Here is a 23,088-nt window from a genome sequence, read left to right on the forward strand (position 1 = left end):
ACAATGACGAACTCTTTCAAAATCTCTTTTTAAAAAATTGGCTATACAGCACGTTCTGAATTCTAAATAAATTGTCAAAATTAAGAGAGAGTGGTTTCTCCTTATAAATAAAAACAGCATGGAGCCCTTTACCAAAAATAGTTTATTGCACAAAACTTTTAGAGGAATTCCTATGCACATTATTTTATAACCGACATGCTTTGTGTGATTGATTGTGTAACTCCTCCATCCCTGGGTTATCCCCTCACAACACAAAACGACCGACTCCCATCTTTACACACCCAGCCTATGCAGATATTACATGAACGAGCATCGTGTGTAAAACATAATGCTGCTTTTATAACATTGAGAATACCTTTATCTCCTCCAGGGATCTGTGCATCCGTACTGGAAATCAGGCTGCTCTGCTCTCAGCCTGAAGTGTTATGCAGCAGTGGGAGACCTCTGTGACCAGACTGACAGCTAACGAGCATCACTGATTTGGACTGGTGTCAGTAATCAAGGCTCTGATCACAGCAGGTCACACAAAGTGCTCACACCTCCCTGTCAGAGTTATTGGAACATACGTGATGAGCTGTGCATCACCAGTAGCAAACTTGTCAGCCCCGAGGTAATTTGGTACTGATAGCACTGTGTGTGCCCAGTGCACATCTGATGTTGTCACAACCACACTCGTGCTGCTGCATTTCACTCCCCTAAGGAGGTAAAGGTAATCCATGATAATACTAGCACTCCAACATTCATTCTGGGTAATACTCTGCTCTTTAAGCTGTGACAATGCCATAGATTGCAGTAGGATATTGCCTGAATGAACAGCGTGGGATCGGATCCTCTACTGCATCAGTGGCTGCAGGGCTCAGCTGGCCCCTGTACAGTGCATGAGTATTTCCAAGATAGCTGGAAGACGACAGGATGGAGCATTACAGTGTTCAGCAAAGTCACAGACAGTAACTAACACTTCTTTTGTTGCAGGTTTTTCTTAGTTGTTGTTTTAATGTAGTTTTTTCCAGAGCCTCCAAAAACCAACAGCATTTGGAAACCAACAGTACAGCCTTTAACAACTTTCAACATCTGGGAAACATTCTTACTTTACAGCAACATTTCTGCCCCATCATCAAGCCTGTTCAGTGGGTAGCAACTGCTGAAAAACAGACAAGGAAAATACATTCCCCTCTAATACTCGAGAAAGCAAAAAAACCCTTTGAAATAATGTTCTCCAATTTCTAAAAGCACACCAATGTCAATGAGGCACTGACGCTCTTCTGATACATTTGACAGTTCTCAGACATGCAGAGGGGACCCACTTCTCATTCCAGTAACTGCTCTGTTTACTGCCCAGACAGCAAGAGACCTCTGCCTCTTGTAGAGAGAGCGTGTTCAGCCTCAGGGCGAGGCCTCTTAATTAAGCAGCAACTATTTCTCTGGATAATTAAGATACATAGCTGATAAGCTTGAAAGAAAAGGCTTTTCTTTTGTCACATGCTGAGTGTCCCTTCTAGAAGGCTTTCTAGTGACTCCTCTGACTTCAGCACTTAGGACCATACCAGATTTGGACCCAAAGACCTTCTCTCTGATCTGCAACGAAACAAATGGCATGGTGCTTGTGTCTATAGAAAACCACAAGGTGAAAATAAAATAACTAGTGCCCAGGAACTTTTAGAGAGAGACAGGTCGATCAATGCAGAAATCTAATCTCAGAATTTCTCAACAGCTCCTTCATCTTTAAAAAGAAAAATACATATCTAAGACTACCTGACTGTACCAACTCAGCTGTCTTCATAAGGAGCTAGTGCAAAAACACAGCGCTGCACCGAAGACAGAATGCAGTACTGATACAAAAAGAAGAACAGACATTTTTCAGACAAGACCTATGAAGGTTTCTTACAATTCTGGCTTCTCTGAGATCAGATAAAAGCTTAATCTATACAACTGTTGGCAAACTTCAGAGATTAAAACATAATGGATTAACTGTAGGCAACATATTCACCAAAATGAACACCAACGTTAACCCTGCACAAGTGTTATTTTATTTAAAATCCTCAACATTCGATAACTTTTTGTACTGAATATATTACTATGTAGATTTGATTTTGTTATTTAACAACACTGCATATTTTTTTCTTCTTAGAGCTTAATATACAGGCAATTTCAAGAACATGACAGCAGCGAGATAATCAGTACCACTGACTCTGCAAAGTGGACTGCAGAGGTTTGCAGACATCAACATGTTTAAGCTAGTCAGTAAAGCTTCTGGCTTTTCTTTAAATTTGTCAGTAACTCTGTATGTTGGGCACCTCATGTTACACTAAGGCATTTCTCCCTTTGCTAACTTGAAAACCTTGGCTTTTAGCATCACTTGACTCTGACTCCACAAAATGCATGTTAAAATCCAGGAGCTAAGCAAGGGGCACAATGTCATTCAGTATAAATGCTAAGTACTGAGTGCTCAAGTAGATTTGAGCTTCAATAGGTAATTATGAGCTCCAAAGCTGGATAAACATCGTTACCCCTACCCAACCCCACCCCTCATCCAGTTTTGACTTATCTGAAGCAAACTTCAATGGTCTCCTCTCAAAACACCCAAACCCATCCAAAAGAAGCTCCTCGAAGAAGCTACTTCCTCTTGAGAAAAATAAACAAGCTGGACAACTGAGAGGGAAACTTCTCCAAACACTGCTATAGCTAATTATGAAAAAGTTACTTGAAGAGATGCTTTTTTTTTTTAAATAGCTGATTAGTCTCCTTGCACTTGTTAGATTCATTTTTCATACCAGCCTACAGTGGATACAATTGACCTGTTTTCTGTCTGTTTCAAAGACAAACCCATGCTGGCACAAGCTGCCACTCAATCTTCCAAAGAACATCCCATACATTCTTATCTGTGCCTCAGGACACCGGATGAAGCAGTACCTCTGCAACAGTTTTTGAATGAGGGGTTTATCATTGCACTCTGAGCCACGCAGGCCCACGAGACCAAAGGAGGACTGCTTTAATAACCTAGCTAAGGCATCACAGTGCCACCACTTCCTCACAGTGGACACCTTATAATAGAGGATGCAAGGGGGAGGGGGTGAAGTGTGTTGAAAACATAATAGAAATAATAATTTTATAGCCATTATAATTCTGTCTTTCAAAGTAAAATAATTATATATCTAGAAGCTCTGGCTTTGGGGGCTAACTTCCCTAAGCCATTTGACAGTAAGTTAAAACCCAGCAAGCTTAAAATGTAATAATATAACAAAGAGAGTAACAGACAACAAAAAAAAACCAAACAACCTCATGTCAGCCTTGACTTACTGTATAGAAGCATATTAAAACAGAAAATTATGATTTTTATCTTTTATATATATAAATATATATTACAAGCATACCTTTAATCAAGGATGTCTACTTCAAAAGTCGAACTAAAAAGGTGCAAGAAGTGTTTGTGCAGTGAAGCAAAGCTCCCTACTGGCCTGCAACTGTAAGAGAGAAACTGTGACATTTAAGAAAACATCCCAGGCAAAACTGCCAAAGTTCTGTCATCTTTATAACTAGAAAGGGCTTCAAATGCTTCTTTTTTTTTTTTTTTTTTTAATTTTTAAATTCAGACACCTGTAATCTCAAATTTAAGGAGATTATAGGTGTGGGGAAGGATAATGTTCCAGTAGGAGTAGCCATTTTTCAACCACTGCCTGCAGCTGAACATGAGCAGGACTTCTCTTTTTTTCTGTGCTCTGGACACAGCCCACAAAGGGAGAAAAAACAACAATCTGACCTCACCCCAAAGAAAAAAAGAACTAAACAGAACAAAAAACAGATGAAGCATAATCAACTGTCATCTGCTAACAAATTTACCCAGATTAAACAAATGCAGACCTGGAAGCAGATGCTCTTCTGGGGCTCAATGCAAGTCTTCAACTTAACCTCTCATTAAACCCAAAAACAAGCCAGATTTCTCACTCGGCAGTCCCCAGTTTGGTAGAATTATTACAATAAAGTTTCATTACAGTAAGGTTTCAAACAAACCCTTAGAACAGCACATTCTGCACTTACTATTATGCTGACTTCTCAAAACCGTGCCCTTTAATTCTACAGGCAAAAGCAAAATTCTGAAGACCATTTTAAAAGTGAAATAAATAAATAATTCTGATAAAGATTTGTTTACACACTTAAAGCAATAGGAAGAAAGACAACTACTGAGGAGGTTATAGTGTCAAAGCTTCCTTGTCGCTAACATCGCAATTCTGTTTCTTTTCAACCAAAGCAGGACGCTCCTGCTGCTCTGAAGCAGTTGCAGGACTAGTGGAGGTGAAGTCCATTAGCTGCTCCTCAATCTGAGTCCATGAAGACATTGATTCATGCACTGTAATGGTGTGTTCCTCCATCTGACGCTGAAGACTGTCCATTTCTTGCCTTTTGAAAGTTTTGGGAACAAAAAAAGAGCAAATATTATCAAGCAGAAAGCTAACAACTAAATGAAAGACAACTGAATTGATTTTCTGATTTCTGATACCTACTTCAACACTATCTAAGCTAGAGCTGTATACACTAGAAAGAGGTCTAAACAAAACTTAGAAACCATCTGTAATTTAAGAGAAAAACAAATACAATACACTTAATCCAAAAGTAAGTGCCAACAATGCAGCAACTCCTTTAATGCACATACTTGCTGCCAGCAAGATGCAGCACCATTTGCTCAGGAAAGGCACTCAGCATCTGCAACCTGATAGACGTGGCTGCCTTGCAGATATTGAAGACAACAGGGAGGTAGAAGTGAGGAAAGCATCAGAGAAAAATAAACAAACACGCTGTGACTTGTATTCAGACACCAGCTTTGTATAAGGACGAGTCTGGTAATACAGATTGACTGCACAGATACTGCAGGCTCACTCCCCTAAAACAGCAGCAAGGTAGTATTAGTATCTCAGTTCTCACATTAAGCCCAAATTCCTGAGGTTGGAGCTTTCCTCCTCAGAACTTTGCGTACATCCTTGTGAGGGCAGACACAAAAACATACACTTGGCAGAATAAAAGTCCACTGTAGAGATCCATTAATTCATTGCTTGGGCTCTTATCACAAGCAACCCTCCTGATAGTGAGAAGAAACAAACACCAGCTTCTCCACTAGCAAGAGCAACTAAAAATAGCTGTTTCTGGTTTGTTCTGCAGCGTATCTATTTAGGTACTGAGAAATTTAGGATGAACATTTTGTCTGCTTGTTCTTTCCTTATTCCACTGCCATATAAGCAAATACTTACAACAAACAGAACATCCTACTGTCCTAAATACAGTCCTAATAAGAGGAAAATAATTCATTTCACAACTCCTTTTTTTTCCCCCCTTTAGTTGGCAGCTGGTTTCTTGGAAACATTTAAAAAGAATATTTAATACAGTTTTAAAACCAGGTCATACTTCAATTGCCGGAGACAGCTGTTCAGATTTTTTAAAGGCTCCTTGCTCACAGCTGTCGATGGTTTTAACAGTTCTTCCAGCAAGGCAGCAGGCACTGGGCAGTCCGGAATCTTGACTGGAGTCACAGGATTTGAAGAATTGTTCTCTCCTTTCCTCTGGTTAAAGGGAAAAAAGAATAGTCAGAAATAAATTAATCCATTTCATCCACTTCACTTGTACCAAATGAAGCCTCACACCGTTGGTACATAACACCAACATGCTTCTCATGGGTCACAAGTGTAAGTTCCTAACCTAAAGTCAACTTTTAGCCATACTCATAAGTAAACAGAAAGCATGCAGGCCTACTCAAGAAATCACCCTATGAAAGAAATACAACAATAGGGATTCAATGCAATTTACTTCCGTTTTCAAAACAAAAATTAATGACATTATTTCAGTATAGTTAAAGAGAACAATTCAGGGAAGAAGAAAAACCAAAAAACCAACAACAGTTATGTATAATCAAAGAAATCCTTCTGGATATCCTAAGACCTGCAGGATGAAATATAAAGACAGATGTCTAAAAGAATGAAACAGAGAAGTTCTATATGAAACTCCCTTATCACCTGAGAGAAAATAAGTGCAAGAGACCAAAGAACTATTAATAGTTAGCTTCTGAAACTCTGAAAGGATTAAAAACTAGATGGGACCAGAATGGAGAAGACAGACATATTAGCATTAAGAAAATATTATCTAAATACTTGCCCACTAATCATTATTTAAGCACTTTCTCTTTTGCTTTATTATAATGAGTTAAATGGAAATGTAAGATAATATGCTAAACACAAAGATTTCTAAGGAAAAAGATGTGAAATCAAGATCGGGCAAGATGTTTCTGCCTGGAAATGTTGCTGTATTTTTTATTTCAATCTCAGAACATCATTAAGTCTGTATACAGACAGGCATTTCAGTTAGGAATTTTCACCAAGTTTCCTTGCAGCAGAGTATTTTCCAGTACTGTAATCTAATGGCACTACTACATATTCCTTCTGCTCAAATACCTTCTTCATCTTGCCGTGCTTCAGGTCCATCTTCAGTTGCTGGTTCTGCTGCAGCAGTGACTTCATGCTGTTCTTCAGTTCACTCACTTTAGCCTGCAGCATAAACTTATCCTTTTGAGTCACCGACAGATCTTCCCTCACCATTTCCAACTCAGTCTTGATATTCTAAATAGCAAAATAAGGAAATGAACATGATGCATGAAAAAGGTATAGAAGCCCAGCCAATTAATGCCTTCACCACCTTATTCAGTTTCCAGGGGAAACTAGAAAAAGTAGCAAAACGTAACAGCGCGATATGAATCTAATTAACCTCGGCAGAAATCCAGAAATAAGATAAAAAGTCAATAATCTATTTTCTCTAATATAACAAGAAGCTAATAGCCCACTGTAATTAAGAAGAAAAGCTGAAAAACACAATGATTTTTTTTTAAATAAATTTACATCTATTCAAATAATTAGTGCAAGTATGATTTTAAACTATAAAGTACTTTTTTAGTTATCCCCCTACACCAATACCAGTTACCCATCAGAATCTCCACTCGCTAGATGAAATACCTGCAGGACAACTTGCATCCCTTCCAGCTCCTTATGGCTGCGCTGCTCACTCATATCCAACTGCTGCTTAAGTGTTTCAATTTCTCTTTCTTTTTGTACTACTTCCCACTTGAGGTCTTCCACCTAACAGAAAGAAGTACCTTTAGCATTCTGTATGCATCCAATGAATCACAAAATCTAAAGTATTCTTACCTAAGTCTCGCGAATCCTTCCTGTCTCTAAGAAAACCTCCAAAACCAAACTATTAAAAATTGCTGAACAAGGAGAAAAGAAATCACACAACACATCATAAATAAGGACAAACACAGTAAGCGTGCAGCTTTTACCTCTTGGCTTACTAAAGGCTGCTCACTAAGCTTTTCATCCAGCCTTTTCTGCAGAAGTTGGAGCTGAGATCTAGCTTCTGCCAGCTCTTGCTGAAACTGTGATACTTCCTGGGAATGCTTCTCATCCTCCACCCTAAGCAGCAGGATTAGCAGAAACACACACAGCAGTTACTCACTCTGCCCAAGTACTTCATTGTGTCAGCTATGTAATCACAAATGACACGACAGCACTGGCACCTGCTTATAGCTCTGCAGTCTTTGCCAGCACAGTCACAGCAAGAGTTAAGTCACCAGTGACAGATGCGTAACTATTTTAAGTACCACAAAAAAAATCTGTATTCCATGAACACTGGTCTGCTTACAAACAACAGCTTATGTAAACAAAAAAAAAACCTGTCAGTAAATTTGCTTTTGTTCTAGGAAGAACAGAGTTAGCCTTCGATCCATTCTCACATACGTCTCATAGTTTCTTACAGTTTAAGAACATATGCTCTATACAACAAGACAAACTGAATTTCAATATATTGTGGAATATATTCAACCCTCAAATTCATCCTCTATGTAATTCTTCAGAGCTATGAAGAGAGGAGAACAATGTATATTTTACTTGCTAACTTTTACTAACAAGAAATAGTAAAAATCCAGGCTGGAAGTGGGGAAAAAAAAAAAAAGATGATGGTGAAACCTACATACAGCCCACTTCAAATCCAATTTAATCACCAAGAGACTGAGACATGCAAATACATGCCTAGCATCCAACTGTACATTCTATAATCAAGCCCAGCTAGGGCACATTTCAGCATAATCCACTCCAGGGCAGCGAAATCAAATTTCACTGAGATAGGTGTTTTTCAGAAGGCTTCTTTTATTTCCTGTACTCTCAGAACTTAGGCATTTACTACAGCACACTTACTGCAGTTTGTCCACTTCAGCCTGAAGGGCTTGGACAAGCAGTTCTTTGGCATGTAGCTCTTTCTTGACCTCATTGAGCTCCAGGGCAGCAGCTCTGTAGTGACGGCGGTTGTGTGCTGCATCTGCTTTGGCTGCTGCAACCTGCAAGAAAAAAAAAAAGATGCCATTTTCTTTGCTCTGTCACAGCAGGAGAATCATACAGGGATGTAGGCCAAGGGAGTACAAAACAAAACAAGAAGAAAGTTGTGCAGCAGTATTAATTTGCTGCTAATACTTATTATTTTTGTTTACAAAACACTGTTAGTGTTGTAGTGAAGCATCCTCGCTTCAGGATATGCTCCTCACATTGCAAATTACAATGGAATTTTCTCGGTAGTCACAGAGCATGGCTAACAAACAGGGCATAACAGAAAAGACATCAACTGATCTTTCAACTATCATCCATCACAATGGAGATCCTACTGGTAGCACTACATTGTAAAACATACATTTTCTGTAAAGCCACTGCCCAAATACTTTACATTTAAATCATCTTTTAAATGAATAAAAGAAAAGAAGACTTATTACCTGCTCCTTAAGGTCTTTAACTTTTGACTTTTCTTTCTCCAAGGAAGCCTGTAAAGCTTGAATAAGTTGTTGCATTTGCTGGTCCTCTTCCTCCTTCCGCTTTAGGACTGCCTGAACCTGCATCACATCCAAAAACAAATGCACGTTTCAAATACACTCACTGGAAGATCAGTGGTAAATATGAACACTAGCCAATGCAGCAACTGCAAAACTTCCCTCTGCTCTTCAGGTCAAATGGTAGCATCTTACAGGCAATTCTTTGTCAATATTCCCATTTGTTTATATCCCAGGAATACATTACTACTGGAATACAAATCAATGTTCATCTCAGCGAATCCTTATGTGACACAGCTTGCACATCAAGATCCAGTCTTAAATGAGTCAAACTTTCACTACTGCAAGTTTTTCTGCATGATTTATTCCACCTCCCACCAGCAGCTCTGCCTAGCGCCAGATCTCACTTTTCATCTGTTGTTGAGTCTCATGCTACTGCTGTTATGCAACACACAGGAGATCTGGAGCTGAAGAAAATGTGCCAACCTTGCATCAAGTGACGACCTCTACATCTTGTTATCAGAAATATCAGCCAGTTCCTTTCTTAAGATATTCAGCCAAAAGTCAAATACCTGTAGATTCAGTTGGACCAAATCTGCTTCTCTTTTTGCTAACGCTGTTTCTAGAACATTGTTGTGCTCTCGCAAAGCAGCATTAGACTGACTAAGGCCTGTGAGTTTTCCACGTTCGTGTTCCAGTTCAAGGGCCAACTTCTTGTTAATCTCTTCTAAACGTTTTATCTTCCTCCTGAACCCTCGAGACTCCTGAAGCTACAGTCAAAGAGAAATCCAAAATACACAAATAGTTCCAGATTACTACCTCAAAAAAATGAAGTCATTAAGTTTCTCTGCTTTCACAGGTTTTTCCTAATATATAGTTCAAAATAGGCACAGTTACATAGTAGTTGGGGAGTTTTTTATTATTTTGGAAGACTAGGATGCTTGCTAGACAGCTGAATCTCTGAGTACTGCTCAGATGCAGAAAAAAAATAGTTGATTTTTTTGGACTGACCATTACCATCCTGCGCTTCAAAACTCGCTGAGCATCCATGACTCCCAAAAGACAGTGATTCAATGCACAATCACTGCCTTGTGACCACACACTGGTAACAATAAAGGAACTACCCTTCTCTCTTCTTTTCCTCTATGCTAAAATGATTCATAAAACCATGAAGAGCCAGTACAGGGCAGCACAACTGACAAGTGCCACTAACACAGCATTTCCCACATAAGGTTCAGATTTTCTGCACTGTTGAAATAAAATTACAGTACTAAAATTTCTCTTTTCCTCTAGGTACTTTGCCTGAATTGCATGACAGATGGGAAAGTGGCAGTACAATCACCTCATCCTCAAGTTCCAGCACTTTCTCTCTGTATTCCTCAAGCTCCTGGCTGGTAAGTGAAATCACTTCTTGCAGCTCTTTTTCCAGCATCAACTTACTGCTTCTAACAGCTTGCAATTCTGTCTCCAGGGCTTGAATCCTTTCCTAAAGACAAAAGGATAAGGCAGATTATTGCATCATTCAACTGCAGAGGCAATTGTTTTGTTAAGAAGTTTATTCTACTATCAAATATTAAATGAGCTGCTAGTGCTCAATTTAAAGGTCTTGCTCAGAGCTTTACTATTTTGGAAAATCTTCACATGCTAAGACTTTTTTTAATCAGTTGCAATCAGTAATCAGAAAAATATGGATGAAATATAAAAAAAACAAAGCTTGCCAAATCATCTCTCTCAAATGTAATTAAGGAAATTCCAAGTATTTAGAACATTGATACAAGGTTCTTATCTAGCTCTATATTCCAAGTATTTTCATCACTTCAGTGTAAAACAATATTCTGACACATTTAATATTGTAGCAGTGCCATCTTTGTATTAACAGTGTTAAAGACATCTGTATACTTGAGCAATCTGGTTGCTTCCACCATCAGTGATCTGTGCTTTTAGCTTGCTCAGCTCTGCTTCAGCAGACTCCTTTGCAGTGAGGGATTCCTGCAGTCGCCGACTCAGAATGCTGACTGCATTCTCATAGGCTTTATGCTTTGCTTTCATCTCCTTCTGAGCACTTGTCAGATCTGACCCTAGACGCTTCATTTTCTGTTTCTGCTCAGTAATGGCCCTAGAGTGAAAGCATAAACAAAACAAGGTTAAGACAAGATTTGCCTGAAAACACCGCTGAAGGATTAATTTTTAACGTGGTTCAAATGCAAAGTTAAATAATTAAATAAAATCTACATACAGTCCACTTATAGCTACAGCTGAGCTGTAAGGATCCCACAGGAGACAGCACCAAAGCCTTGCTGTAGTTAAGGCAAACAATGCCCACTTCTCTCCCCTAACCCCAACCCATTCATCTCAGAAAAAGCCATCAGGTTCCTAAGGTATGATTTTTGGCTCCTTGCAAGGCAATGATTAAGAATTCTGAGAGCAATTAAGAAACCAGAATCTTCATACTGAAGTATGTAACATACACTGAATTTAGAGTAAGAATTCAGTTTAATGTGTCATCCAATCTGAGATCTTTGATATGTTTTGTAAGAAGTTTTCTTCTATGATTACTGGTAAAAATAAAAAACAAACAAACCCAAACTTGTTCTCATTAAAGCCATCATTCTAGCCAGTTGGGGCTATAAGACACTGAAGGAAAACTAGGATTAACTTAATGTTAACTCCAGTTAACATGTTTTACTATGTTGACATAATATACATGCTGCATGGCATATATCTTTGGATAAAAACCATGAGTGAATCAGAGAAGCTGCAACTCCTGCTTAGCACGCAATCAACATTTTCCCAAATAAGACTAAGGAATAGGAAAAGTCTTTCTGTTAGAAAGGTGTTCACAAAAACAAACATCATATTCTTTTGTCTGTACTAAAAGAACAGACTTACTTCTTTGCTTCTTCTTGCATTTGTTCTACTTGCAGTTTTAATGTCTGATTTGCCTCAGCAAGAGATGCCATTTGCTCCTTATCAAACTGCAGAGACTTGATAGGGAAGGAGAAAAAATACATATTTGCTTTATGTTGAATTACAAGGAAATATGTAAAGTTTCAAAATTATTTTCAACTCTAAATAGAAACAGTAGAAAAAAAAAAAAAGCTATTTCAAGGTTCTCTGTCTTCTTTCCAACTCCTTGGCACTTCTTTTTAAATTAATTCCTCTGTGGCTGCCATGATAACATGTATGCACAGAGCTCTGCTTTGGTCTTCCCTCTCAGACTGCACTCACTTTGAGAGCAGGTTAACTGCTTCCACGTCACCTCTCTGCCACTCCTGTAGCACCCTCCTCCCTACTGACTTACAGGAGATATTAATTACTGATTTGTGGAAGGCATATGCACACCCACACATACAGCATTAAGTAGGTAATCAAGAACCTTAACTTGCAGGTAGCCACTCTGTTTGTTGCCAGAATATTGCCAGGAAACAACAACATATCCTGTATGTAACACTCCCTCAGTGTCCAAAGCTTAGCAGCTCCCATACCTGTAGGCGTGTTTCCATTTCATCTCGTTCTTTCTGCACGGACTGAAGATGATTTTCTATTTCCACCATCTGCTGGCGAACCTCAGTCACTTCCTTCTGTAGTTTCGAGTGTTCAGATTCAAGTGACTGTTTTTCTACTTGAATTTGTAGTAGTTCTCGTTTTAACTCTTTCATTTCCGAGTCCAGTCGCTTCTTTGTAGCTTTCAGCTCACTAATCAGCTGGTCCTTAGAACTGGCATCTCTTCTATAAGCTTCCACCATTACCTTGAGGAAAAGATCACCCCTGTAACTCTAAAATCTATAAAGCTGTAATTTACTGTTAAGTATTTACTGCTGTTATTCCAGTTTTGTGGGGGCATTATCAAATAATACAGACCAACATCATCTCCTGTAACATATTCATGCAAGTTCAGAGACTTATGCAAGCCCAGGTATCAAATAATCAAATAATATCAGCAGTTCATTAAAAACTAAGGGAAGACTGTTAATAGCAATAAGGTACACTTGTCTTCATATTCTTTATAGAACTTCTTACACGCTACTTTTTAAAAACTAAACTAATTGTAGAAAACTATTACATGTGCACAATGAAAAACTGTTGACATGAGAAGGGGATTTGTTTGCAGCCCACAGTTTAAACAACCTTCTCAAAGCTAAGCCAAACAAGCTACAACAACTGCTGGCAGTAGGATAAAAAGTAGGTCAGTGGTGCCATAATACATATATTTTTCCTAAATCAATAGCATATCAAATTACTATTTTAAAGCTATTCAGAATGAAACTCAAGTAGCAACCACTTTTCAAAGATGCAAGAAAATGATGATACTTGAAGATTTTCCCGAGTGCTTTTGCAAAAGCAAACTTGATATCAGCAAGCCAGAGAAATGTTATATGATGGACCATTTGGCAAAGTTCCTAAAGTGGTATGAAAGCATGAATTGATTGGTGGATCTACTTTTATCTTAACTGCAGATAAAAATTCAGCTGTACAGAATACACAAACCATATATTGTGTCACAAAGTTATTTGTATTTGCTACTGAAAATTGATTCCAGCTTCCTCACAAAAGCCCTCAGAAGTACCTACACTGTAAAAATCTGTTCTTTGTTTCTAATTCTCTGAAATAACTTGCTTTTGTTTACCTTCTGCTGTAAGAACTGTTCCTTCACTTTTTGAACCTGTTTTTTAAGGCTGCCATTTTCCTGTTGAAGATTTTCTACCTGCCAGAACAAAAAACAAAAGATGTTGCTTCACATGCCATACCACATATTCTACATTACTTCAAGCACTGACAGTACCTTCTACTATGGTTGAACATACTGCCTAATCTAACGAGGATCCTGTTTGTGACTAGGTATGTCAACGACACTATTAGATAACCCAGCATTTTATACAGAAATAAATTTACATCTTATAATGATCCATGTAGTAAACAGGGGCCCCTTATTCTGACATTAAGATTTTAGTTTGTGCCATTAATCTATATACATGGTATCCATACAGCATCAGCTCACACATACATGATCTACTGAAGAAAGCAGCTGGTTCTTTGAATGGGAAAAAAAAAAAAAGCAACTCTCATTATATGTGCACCCACAGCTATTTTATACTTCTACTGGTAATACTAACAAGTTCCATTGCTCTCTTCAAAAGAAACCTCTACGGATTACCAGGAACTCATCATAAGCTGTATTCAATAAGCAAGCTCTTCATGGAGCTTTCACGTGGAGCTTGGATGCCATAAAAGATAGAGAACGTATATGATTATGACACTAAGGTGCAAAGGGAAGGGTCACAATACTTTAAAGCAGGCACAAAAAGAGTAAGGATGTGCATTAGACTTTATCTTGTTAACCAGCTCAGTGCCTAGAAAAAAGCCTTGGCTGGTATACAGCAATATCCAAACCCAACCCTTCTGTACTGTTACAAGACAAAGGCTCAGTTAGACATGACTAAATTACTGCCTATGGGAGATGTTTGATGGTGTCAAAAAAAAAAAAAAAAGCACATCAGAAAGTTATTTTCATGTGGTCTGTACTCAATTTTTTTTTTTTAAGACTTATATTTCAGAAAGATGCACAGAACAGAATCAACTAACTTTAGCTTCCCATCTCATATAAAGAAAATGCATAAAGCCACATAGATACCAAGTAGAATGAAACAGTAAACATTCTAATGTCATAACAAAATATAAAGCATCAGCCTTCCAACAGAGAAATATAACAGAATTATTAAAACATTCCCAATTAGCTGAATGTTGAAACCATAGATGACATAGATGAACCTGCCTATACAAATCTCCTGCTATGTAACTGGCAACGTCACGTGCCTGTGGCAATACTGAATTGCAACAGCTGTGTTTAATAAAGACACTTTTAGGGATTTATTACCTGGCTTGACTTGATTGCCATCTCTTGCCTCAATTGTTCCAAGATTTCTGATGTTACTTCTGTATCTTCTCCAAGGCGTTTTGTTCCTTCATCAAGTTGCTCTTGGCTTGCTTTTGCTGTCTGCAGAGCTACTTCCAAGACAATCTTCTCATTTTGCAAGTACTGTATCATGTCGTCTTTAGAAGTAGCATCACTTTGGAACTCTTCTAATCTGGCCTTCAGTTCATCATACTGAGTTTGCAGGTCATCCAGGGTCTGCTCTTTGGTATGCAACATCTCTTGGGTCACGGTGAATTGTTTCATCAAATCTAGGTGCTCTTGCTGTAAAGATTCAAGCTGCAAATCTCTCTGATGCAAAGTCAGTTTGACCTGAGAAAAGTATTTTAAGATTAAGTTAATACAAAATGAATGTTGTATTTGAGAATGCACTGCAGTAAAAACAAAATATTATAACTACCATTGAACTTCTAGGAGAAAATAACAGGAGATCTTGACTGCCTAACAACTTTGGACATTGAGCTATGCTTCTTGTCCATATTTGGAATAATTACATATTGAATTCACTAGCAAAAGCAACTTCTAAGAGAACAGTTCTGAAATTTCAAAAAGGTACTCTTATTGAGATGATTTTAAAAAAGGAGAATGAAAGCTTCTCATCCGAGGCAGAGCAATTTTCACATGGATTTCATTTTTGCAGAAATCTTTCAGAAGATTTACAAAAGTTCAGAGCTCAGTAATTACTTACTATTGTCTTATCAGCCAACAGCCAAGTGCTGTCTCCTTTGCAATCTTTGGGAAGTTGTCTAACAGCCTACCTGATCCAGCTCTTGCTCCAGTGTTGCTGCAGAGTCAGCCATTTTCTGAAGCTGTTCTTTCTCATCCTCAAACTCCTCTAGTTTTCTCTGCAAGTCTTCTTCCACCATGGTTTTAGCCTCTTGGATCTGCATGAAGGCAGCTTCTTGGTCCAACATGTCAGCCTGCACAGAAGAAAGCAGGAGTCAGCATTTATAATTTCAATGGGTAGGGGCTGTGTGCACATGCTCTGTTGGGAGAATAAAAAGGAAAAGGATAAATCATCAAGAACATTTCTCGATGAAAGAGACAAGCAAACATTTTGATGTCTGCCCTACACACCAGTAGATCTTTACTGAAGTCAACCACTAACGTACATAAGACACATCAGAAAAAATAGTGAATGTCTTGCATACTTGTGACAATCTGAATTCCTCTTAAATAACTTTGCATACTTTTTAAATTGACAAGATATAAATAAAAAGAATCTTTGAAGTATTATAATTAAGCCATATAGAAAATTCTGGACCAGAAGATCATGAGATGCCATAGCTACTCCATGAAATAAAATTTCCTGTTATTGACACAATTGCTATTAGCAACACCAGAGATGAGGAGCTTCCACTAACCTGCTGCTTTGCTGCCCTTGCTAGCTTATGAGATGTAGAAGCAGCAAAATTCAATGCCCTGAAGGAAAATCCTTCAGTTTTCAAATACAACATTTGCAGAACCTAGATACACAAGTTTAACAGAATATAAACTGCAGAGACCATCTACAGCCTTACCTCAATATTCTGCAGCTGTGCTGCAATTCGTTCCTTTTCTTTAATAGATCTGTGCTGGGTTTCAGTCAACTGCTGAGACAATGCCACATTCTCCAGTTTGAGATGTTCCAACACACCTGCTTGGGTCATTTGCCCAGCCTGAAGGGAAGGGGAAAAAAATACACTGGTTAGAAAGAAAAGCCAAAATTCAGCCAAAAAACGTCATAGTCCCAGGGGAAAAGGGGAAAAAAAAAAAAAAGGAAAAACAAAAAAAACATAACAATCTGTGCCTCATCTCAACTATTACTTACATGGCATTACAGTTCTTCACAAACATACGACATGGTTATATTTGTGCTTCAGTAGCGATATGACCTAACACACCATGATGAAAACCAAACCAGCCCCCCCCCACTCTACTCTCCACCTGAATTATACAGAGAGAGGCTCCCTTATCAGAGTTCATAAACAACATCCCCTCGATAGAACTAAGAAAACAACGTCCTCAGTCCTACATGAAGCAAATCACACCACCTGTATATTAGCCATCTCGCTCTGCAGCCTGACTCGAGCCTCCTGTGCGAGCACCAGCTGCTGCTGGTACCACTGGCGCACATTTTGGAGAGAAGTGATTTCTGTTTCAGATGCTTTCAGCTTATTGGTCAGCGTGGTTCGTTCCAGCTGCACTTTCTGAAGTTGGTTCTGTAAGGAAGCTAACTGCTGTCGCAGATCATGAACTAAAAAAAAAGGAAAAGAAAGAAGAGGGATTATCATACACCATCACTCTGCCCTCATGCACAGGTTTTCAAGGCTTATTGCTGTGTTCACACCGTATTTATTTGATCAAAAACATATGCACCTCATTGCACAAAGATTGGCTATTCCAAGTGAGCCGAAATTCTAGAATAAAAAAAATTAGGGCCATAACCAGAACAAAATTAAAATAAATGAGTAATTTTTAAGCTTTTTAAGGGGTAGAGATATGAAATAATTAAAAAATAAAATTGCAGATAGGTACCCTGAAATGGAGATTCATCATTACAAATTGATATTTGTACACGTTTCTAAAAACCATCAGTCCATTTTCAAACAGTATTAAATACTTACGCCTCCCTCTCCAAGCTGGCAGTGTCTTGCAAATTGTGGCACTTGTGACACAAAATAAAAAGCAATCACCTTAAAATTCAGACTTTTTTTGCTAGTATGACATCAATACAATGCGTATTAAAATTATTTCTTGCTCTTGGGCTTCAGAATTATGTCAAAATAAAAGTATTTCTAGAATATAAAAATTGTAGAGATCACAATTTACATCAGCCCACCTGTGCTGTCTCTGGTGAGAACACTTTTTTGCATATCTTCAACTTTCAGCATGAGTCTTTGGTACTGCTCCTCTGCTAGCTGCAAATCATTATTTGAAGAAGCCAAACTAGCGTTCTTTGCTTCCAGGGTGTTTTGCAGGTCAGCCATTGCTCGTTCCAGGTCCCAGCAAGACTGCTTTAATGTGGCCACTTCGGAGCTCAGCGATTCCTGCTTCTGTTGGCTGCTTTGGCTGTGCTCCACCTGCGCCTGAAGCTTCATGTTCAAAGCTGCAAGTTGGGCCTGTAGCTCAGCCTTCTCTTTCAGAGCCTGAATGCGTCCCAAAAATAAAACACAAAGGTCTTAACAGAAAATACACTAATGGCTGACTACAGAAGATGCATAGCAAAATGACTTTGCTAAGGCAAAGGTCATTTTGTCACTTCAAAAAATGATTTTTAGAACATCTTGCCTACCAAATTTTCAAAGAAAATACAGAAGACAGCACAGACAAACCACACAATGTTTCTGTTATAAATCCTGACATGGCTATTGGCATATAAGATTTATTTCCACACTTTAAGTAAGAATGTTTTGCATTATGTACATTACACCATTAGTCAATACAAATTGAAAATACAGCAGTACAGACAATCACTCTGTATTTATCATCTCTAGACTGCTTTTGTCCTTTTTTTTTTAAACCTTTCAACAGCTTTACTGGTTTTATCTCCCTAAACATCCTTGTCATGCAAGTAGTTCAACAATGTTTTTACAAAACACACTTCCCTAAGAGTAGGAAGCCCTCGAAAATTAATTAACACATTAACATAATTTGCTAAATACAGAAATTCATTTTCTACCTGATTAGCTTCTACAGAAAGTGCCTCTAGTTGTCCTTCAAGTCTCATCTTCTCCTTTAGCACCTGCAACATTTCGTCATGAGTTCCTGCGACAGAGCTTTCCATAGATACACTGCAGAGACATCCATACACAGTTAAGGGTTAGAATACTGCACTCACCTAGCTAAACAACAGCATTGCAAAATTCAGAGGTATTCAGAGTCCATAAGATAATATGCTTCCCATGTGACCTAGCAACATGCATTCCAACTTTGACGGATCCAGAAAAGAGGGGAACAAATTTGGTACCATCTAAAGAGAAAGAAACTACATTCACACTGAAGTTTTATATGTAGTAGCTGCAAATGTAGGAAGCTAAGAGTTTATTGTGATACCCATACTTTTGTTATTTTTACAGAAGTGCAAGGTAACAACAAGAAGTGCAAAACAAGGAAGAGAAGGTATTTGGCAGAAGGGTTTTCTTATTCTCCTTCCACCATACACAGCTGAGGAATCCAGAGAAAGCTGACAAGAACTTCTCTCTCATTTCTGTGAGAATTAAGCCCATGATGAGACAATCAGTGACAACTGATTTTACCCTAATGTCTCATGGAACTTCACTTTACTCTGAAGCAGGGAAGGGGTAATCTCTAAACTGCTTGCACAATATTTCAATCACTGCATTTGCAGACAAGTGAATTTAAAAAAAAAAACAAAAAAACAGCACACAAATAACTGCATCAGTAAGGCCTTCAGCAGTCATCCACTTGCTTGCCTATAATCAGTTTAACACCTACCACACACACATAAGCTTGTTAGACTCAAGGGCTGCAGAGACTAAGAGTATTACGGACAGGACTCTTAGCATTACACAGTGACTCAAGGTCTGAAAGATCACATAAATGATCATAACAAACATCACTGCTTGAGTCAGTTATGTCAACGCTTTCAGGCCTTAAAGGCCAATGCCACATCAGGGACTGTGAATAAATGCAAAGCAAATATAGATGGAGGCAATTGCTAGCAGAACTTTTAAAACATCAGTGCCAAAACTATCTTTCTCTAAAACACATTTAGTCAGTAGATACTTGGTGATCTTTCAGTTTCTTTTAGAATCTCTAAGTTAAAAGCAGATTTGATCATAATGAACAAAAGTTTCATCCAGTGTTAGTAGAAGAGCAATAGACCACCAACTCTAAAAAAGTGTAATGCTTGGTAACCATCTGACTGTATGTCAGCCTTTCCTTACCTGCTAGAAATACTGTCTCTCCGGCTCCTTATTTCCCCATTAAATTCTTGCTCTTGGGCTTGGTGCTCCACTGCTGCAGCCTGTAGCACTTCACCGATGGAAGGAAATTGCCCTATCGCATCAGGATGTATCTTCTGACCATTTATTGTGTATGGAATTCTCTGTTTGCCTTCTGAATTTGGTAAATTGTTATACAGCCCTTTTCCTGATACGCTGCTGTAGGTAGAGCTGTCGCTTTCATTTCCATCCAGCCTCATTCCCACTTCACTTCCATCAATCTCTGAAATGCTATCTCCTGCCAAGGAGGAATCCTCTATTCGATCATCTGTGTCAAAAGGCAGACTAATCTCAGAAACAACTGATGCTGGACCGCTTCTGCTTTGCTTCAAAGTCCCACCAGGTAAATCGGTAGCCGCAAGATTCCCTGCAGAACTTCCAGAGCCTGAATCTTCAGTTCTGTAGTCAGCCAAGGACCGGATCTTACTGGACTTCGAAGACTTTGAACTCTTTCTCTCTTTTGAAGATGCTGGAAGTCCCAGGCTTCCCAGTTTCGGCCCCCTGGGGACACTGGTCCGCAAAAAGGAGTATTCTTTCGTCATTGCTACAGTGCTAGCCCTTGGTAAGATTTCTGGATTTAACATCAGCTCAGGATCTAGAGTGCTGGAGGGCCGGCTCTTGGATGTAGACTGGTTAGACTAAAAGAAACCAAGAGACTCCAGTAAATTCCAAAATGTTACACCTGAACTAGTGTCAAGGATTTATTTTGTTGAAGCTCTGAACTTTCACATTAATATTTATATTTCTGCATCACTTCATGAACAAGGTGAACTATGTCAGCAATCAACTCTATCAAGACTCATGATCAAGGTAGAGTCTAAAAATGAACAGAAAGATTGTTGTGGCTGAAGCTGGCAGGTGGCTGAGCACCACTGTCCTGACCACTGTCCTTCCCCCAGAGGGATGGGGGAGAGAACTAAAAAAAAGAACAACAACCAAATAACAAAGTGGAACTTGTGGGTCAAGATAAAAACTACTAAGATGCAAAAAGGAAGAGGAAAATAGGATAATAGATATAATAATATAAATACATATGTACAGAAAACAAGTGATGTGCAAGCAATTGCTCACTACCTGCCGACTGACCCCCAGCCAGTACCCACGCAGCAGCTGCCTGCCCAGCCAGACCCCTGCCCTTATCAGGCTTCTCTTTTAGCATGGTGTCCTATGGCACAGAACATCCCTTTGGCTGGGTTAGTTCAGCTGTCCTGGTTCCATCCCCTCCCAACTCCTGGTGTCCCTCAGCCCCCCTCACTGACACAACAATGTGAGAAACTCAAATGGCCTTGGATCTGTGCAGCACTGCCCAGCAGCCACTAGAAACATCAGTGTGTTATCAGTATGGCTTTTCACTAAAGCCAAAACACAACATCGTACCAGGCACTGTGAAGGAAAAACCAACTAAGTTCCAGCTGAAACTAGCAGAAAGATAGAGGAAAAAAAATTTAAATAAATAAGATTTGAAATAACTATTAGAGTTTTCTTAAGTTTAAGGTTATCTCAGTTCTGTTATTTTTTTCATATTCTGAGTTGTAAAAAAAAAAAGAAAAAAAGGTGTGTTACCAATACAGTAACAGAACCACATTTTGTACATCCAGAAGAAAAAAAAAAACAAAAAAACATGCTTTTTCACATTTGGAAAAGCAACTAAATTTTTAAAACATAGAAAACATAATTTAAAGTACAGAGAGCATGAAGTTTCCAAACCTACCAACAACTATGGAAGCTACAACACCTGCTGTGTGCTACTCACTCTTTCCTGATGTCTCTTCACCCTGTACTGTCTGAGCTGCTCTTCCAGCCGTCTTCTTGCTTGAAGTCGTATTTGTTCCTCATTCTCCAGTGGGAGGGAAGATTCTACTGAGCCTGTAAGTGAAGGGTATCTTTACAATTAAGAAAAGAAAACTGCAACAGGCAAATCTGATGCAAAAGGAAACAGCCCCTTCTACCACCAGCAACATGCTTCATGCTTAAGCAAGAAATGCAAGGAAAGCCCAATAGCATGCACCCCAAAACGTTCTCTTCTAATATATTGTTGTGTAAGCATTGATAATGATTGCGTATTTCAGTTTGTCCAGTTTCCCAGTGCTGTAGTTCCTCTGAGTATACGTGAAAAGAGAAAGATCCTACAGCAAGTTTTGTTCACCTGTTCTGCACTTTGGGCAGTACTGAAATTGAATAGCTAAGGCAGACCTGCACAGTCTGCTCATTCCTTAAAGGTCTGAGAAAGACTATTCAACGGATATATTCTCTTACTCTGCTAACTCACATTGTCTGTCCAGTAGGAATGCTTTTAAAAAACAATCCACAAATGTTGTGCAGCATTAGATTTCTCACAGTAAAGGCTCCTCCCTTCTCCTCTTCCTCTTCATTACTTAGCTCAAAATGACTCCTTTTGCTTTGTTGTCACCTGTTACTCCCCATAATCAGGCAGGAAGATCAGAACAGCCTCAATCCCAGAAAGCATAGATCCCCCTCCAGCGTGAGAATAATTTCTAAATGTTAAGGCACGTGCTTTAGCTGCAGCAGGGGGTGGTATACTGAAAGAAAATGAATTTTAGTTCAAAGTAAAAGCTTACTGCAAAAACGACATTTAGTCCAAGCTGAAATGATAGTAGAGGTTTCCACAGTCAGGCTCAGAGAAAAAAGCTTTATGCAGCAATGGAAAGCAGGGGCACCATCATAAACAGATGCTTACACAATTCTGTTTCTTGCATGGGAAGGCTTAGTTTGAGAGACTGCAAAGCTTCTTTTCTAAGAGCTACGCCCTCAGCACTAGTTCCCTGAGACTTCCTTAGGCTGTCATGGAAACCAGGCACACCTGGGGATGACTCTTGACCCTGAGGACTGCTGGTGGAATCAAAAGATATGGGAGAGTCAGGGAAGAGCAACTCTGGCCCATTCTGGCAGGCTTCTGCTTTGCTGTTCAGCTCCAGACTTCCCTCTTCATTTGGCACTTCGCTGAGGTTAACACTGGTGGCTGGAAAAGAAAGTTTCACTGAGCTATGCTGTAAACCACTCCATGTATCCTTACAGCCCCATCCACACACAGTGCCAATGCTGCTGTCTTTGGACAAGAATACAGGAATTGCTAAGACAGTAAGTGGAAAACACAGTGTTATAAGGGGATATTCCTCCATTTTAAAAAATGAAATACCTTTGATTTGCCCGAACACAGTGCCTTCAAACAGGATCTCAAAAGCAATCATAAAATATCTTCAAAGCTTCACACAAATCTTGTTAGATTTCAAAGCACTACACACCAACACGCACAACACAACCTCTGTCACAGCACACTGCAAAGCCACTGCAACCACACTCAGGCACTGCAGGCCCTGCATGGTGACTCAGCTGTTGGGCAC

At 39.0% G+C, this 23,088-nt stretch overlaps 1 protein-coding gene across 6 annotated transcripts in view; it reads right to left on the reverse strand.

Moving 5' to 3' along the window:
• Positions 1–123: 123 nt before the first annotated feature.
• GOLGA3 (golgin A3) overlaps positions 124–23,088 on the reverse strand; it is a 26,093-nt gene continuing 3,128 nt past the window's right edge. Inside the window, exons 2-25 of one of the 6 annotated variants that reach the window (XR_004161555.1) lie at positions 22,425–22,706; positions 21,480–21,592; positions 19,670–20,364; positions 18,442–18,553; positions 17,602–17,908; positions 16,814–17,016; positions 16,301–16,438; positions 15,539–15,700; positions 14,724–15,092; positions 13,476–13,553; positions 12,334–12,597; positions 11,738–11,832; positions 10,748–10,964; positions 10,191–10,334; positions 9,421–9,618; positions 8,795–8,911; positions 8,229–8,368; positions 7,316–7,448; positions 6,990–7,112; positions 6,435–6,599; positions 5,395–5,549; positions 4,152–4,395; positions 3,372–3,461; positions 124–1,575 (exon numbers count right to left, since the gene is read on the reverse strand). Coding sequence is in view for 4 of the 6 variants with exons in the window: in XM_010719995.3 (XP_010718297.1) it covers positions 4,188–4,395; positions 5,395–5,549; positions 6,435–6,599; positions 6,990–7,112; positions 7,316–7,448; positions 8,229–8,368; positions 8,795–8,911; positions 9,421–9,618; positions 10,191–10,334; positions 10,748–10,964; positions 11,738–11,832; positions 12,334–12,597; positions 13,476–13,553; positions 14,724–15,092; positions 15,539–15,700; positions 16,301–16,438; positions 16,814–17,016; positions 17,602–17,908; positions 18,442–18,553; positions 19,670–20,364; positions 21,480–21,592; positions 22,425–22,706 (4,418 nt within the window). In the remaining 2 variants the exon portion in view is untranslated. Of the gene's footprint in view, positions 4,396–5,394; positions 5,550–6,434; positions 6,600–6,989; positions 7,113–7,315; positions 7,449–8,228; positions 8,369–8,794; positions 8,912–9,420; positions 9,619–10,190; positions 10,335–10,747; positions 10,965–11,737; positions 11,833–12,333; positions 12,598–13,475; positions 13,554–14,723; positions 15,093–15,538; positions 15,701–16,300; positions 16,439–16,813; positions 17,017–17,601; positions 17,909–18,441; positions 18,554–19,669; positions 20,365–21,479; positions 21,593–22,424; positions 22,707–23,088 lie in introns of all 6 variants that reach the window. The other 5 variants (XR_004161554.1, XM_010719995.3, XM_010719997.3 and 2 more) reach the window with 5 other exon arrangements.

This window comes from Meleagris gallopavo, chromosome 17, assembly GCF_000146605.3.
Source record: "Meleagris gallopavo isolate NT-WF06-2002-E0010 breed Aviagen turkey brand Nicholas breeding stock chromosome 17, Turkey_5.1, whole genome shotgun sequence".
NCBI classification, from domain to species: Eukaryota; Metazoa; Chordata; class Aves; order Galliformes; family Phasianidae; genus Meleagris; species Meleagris gallopavo.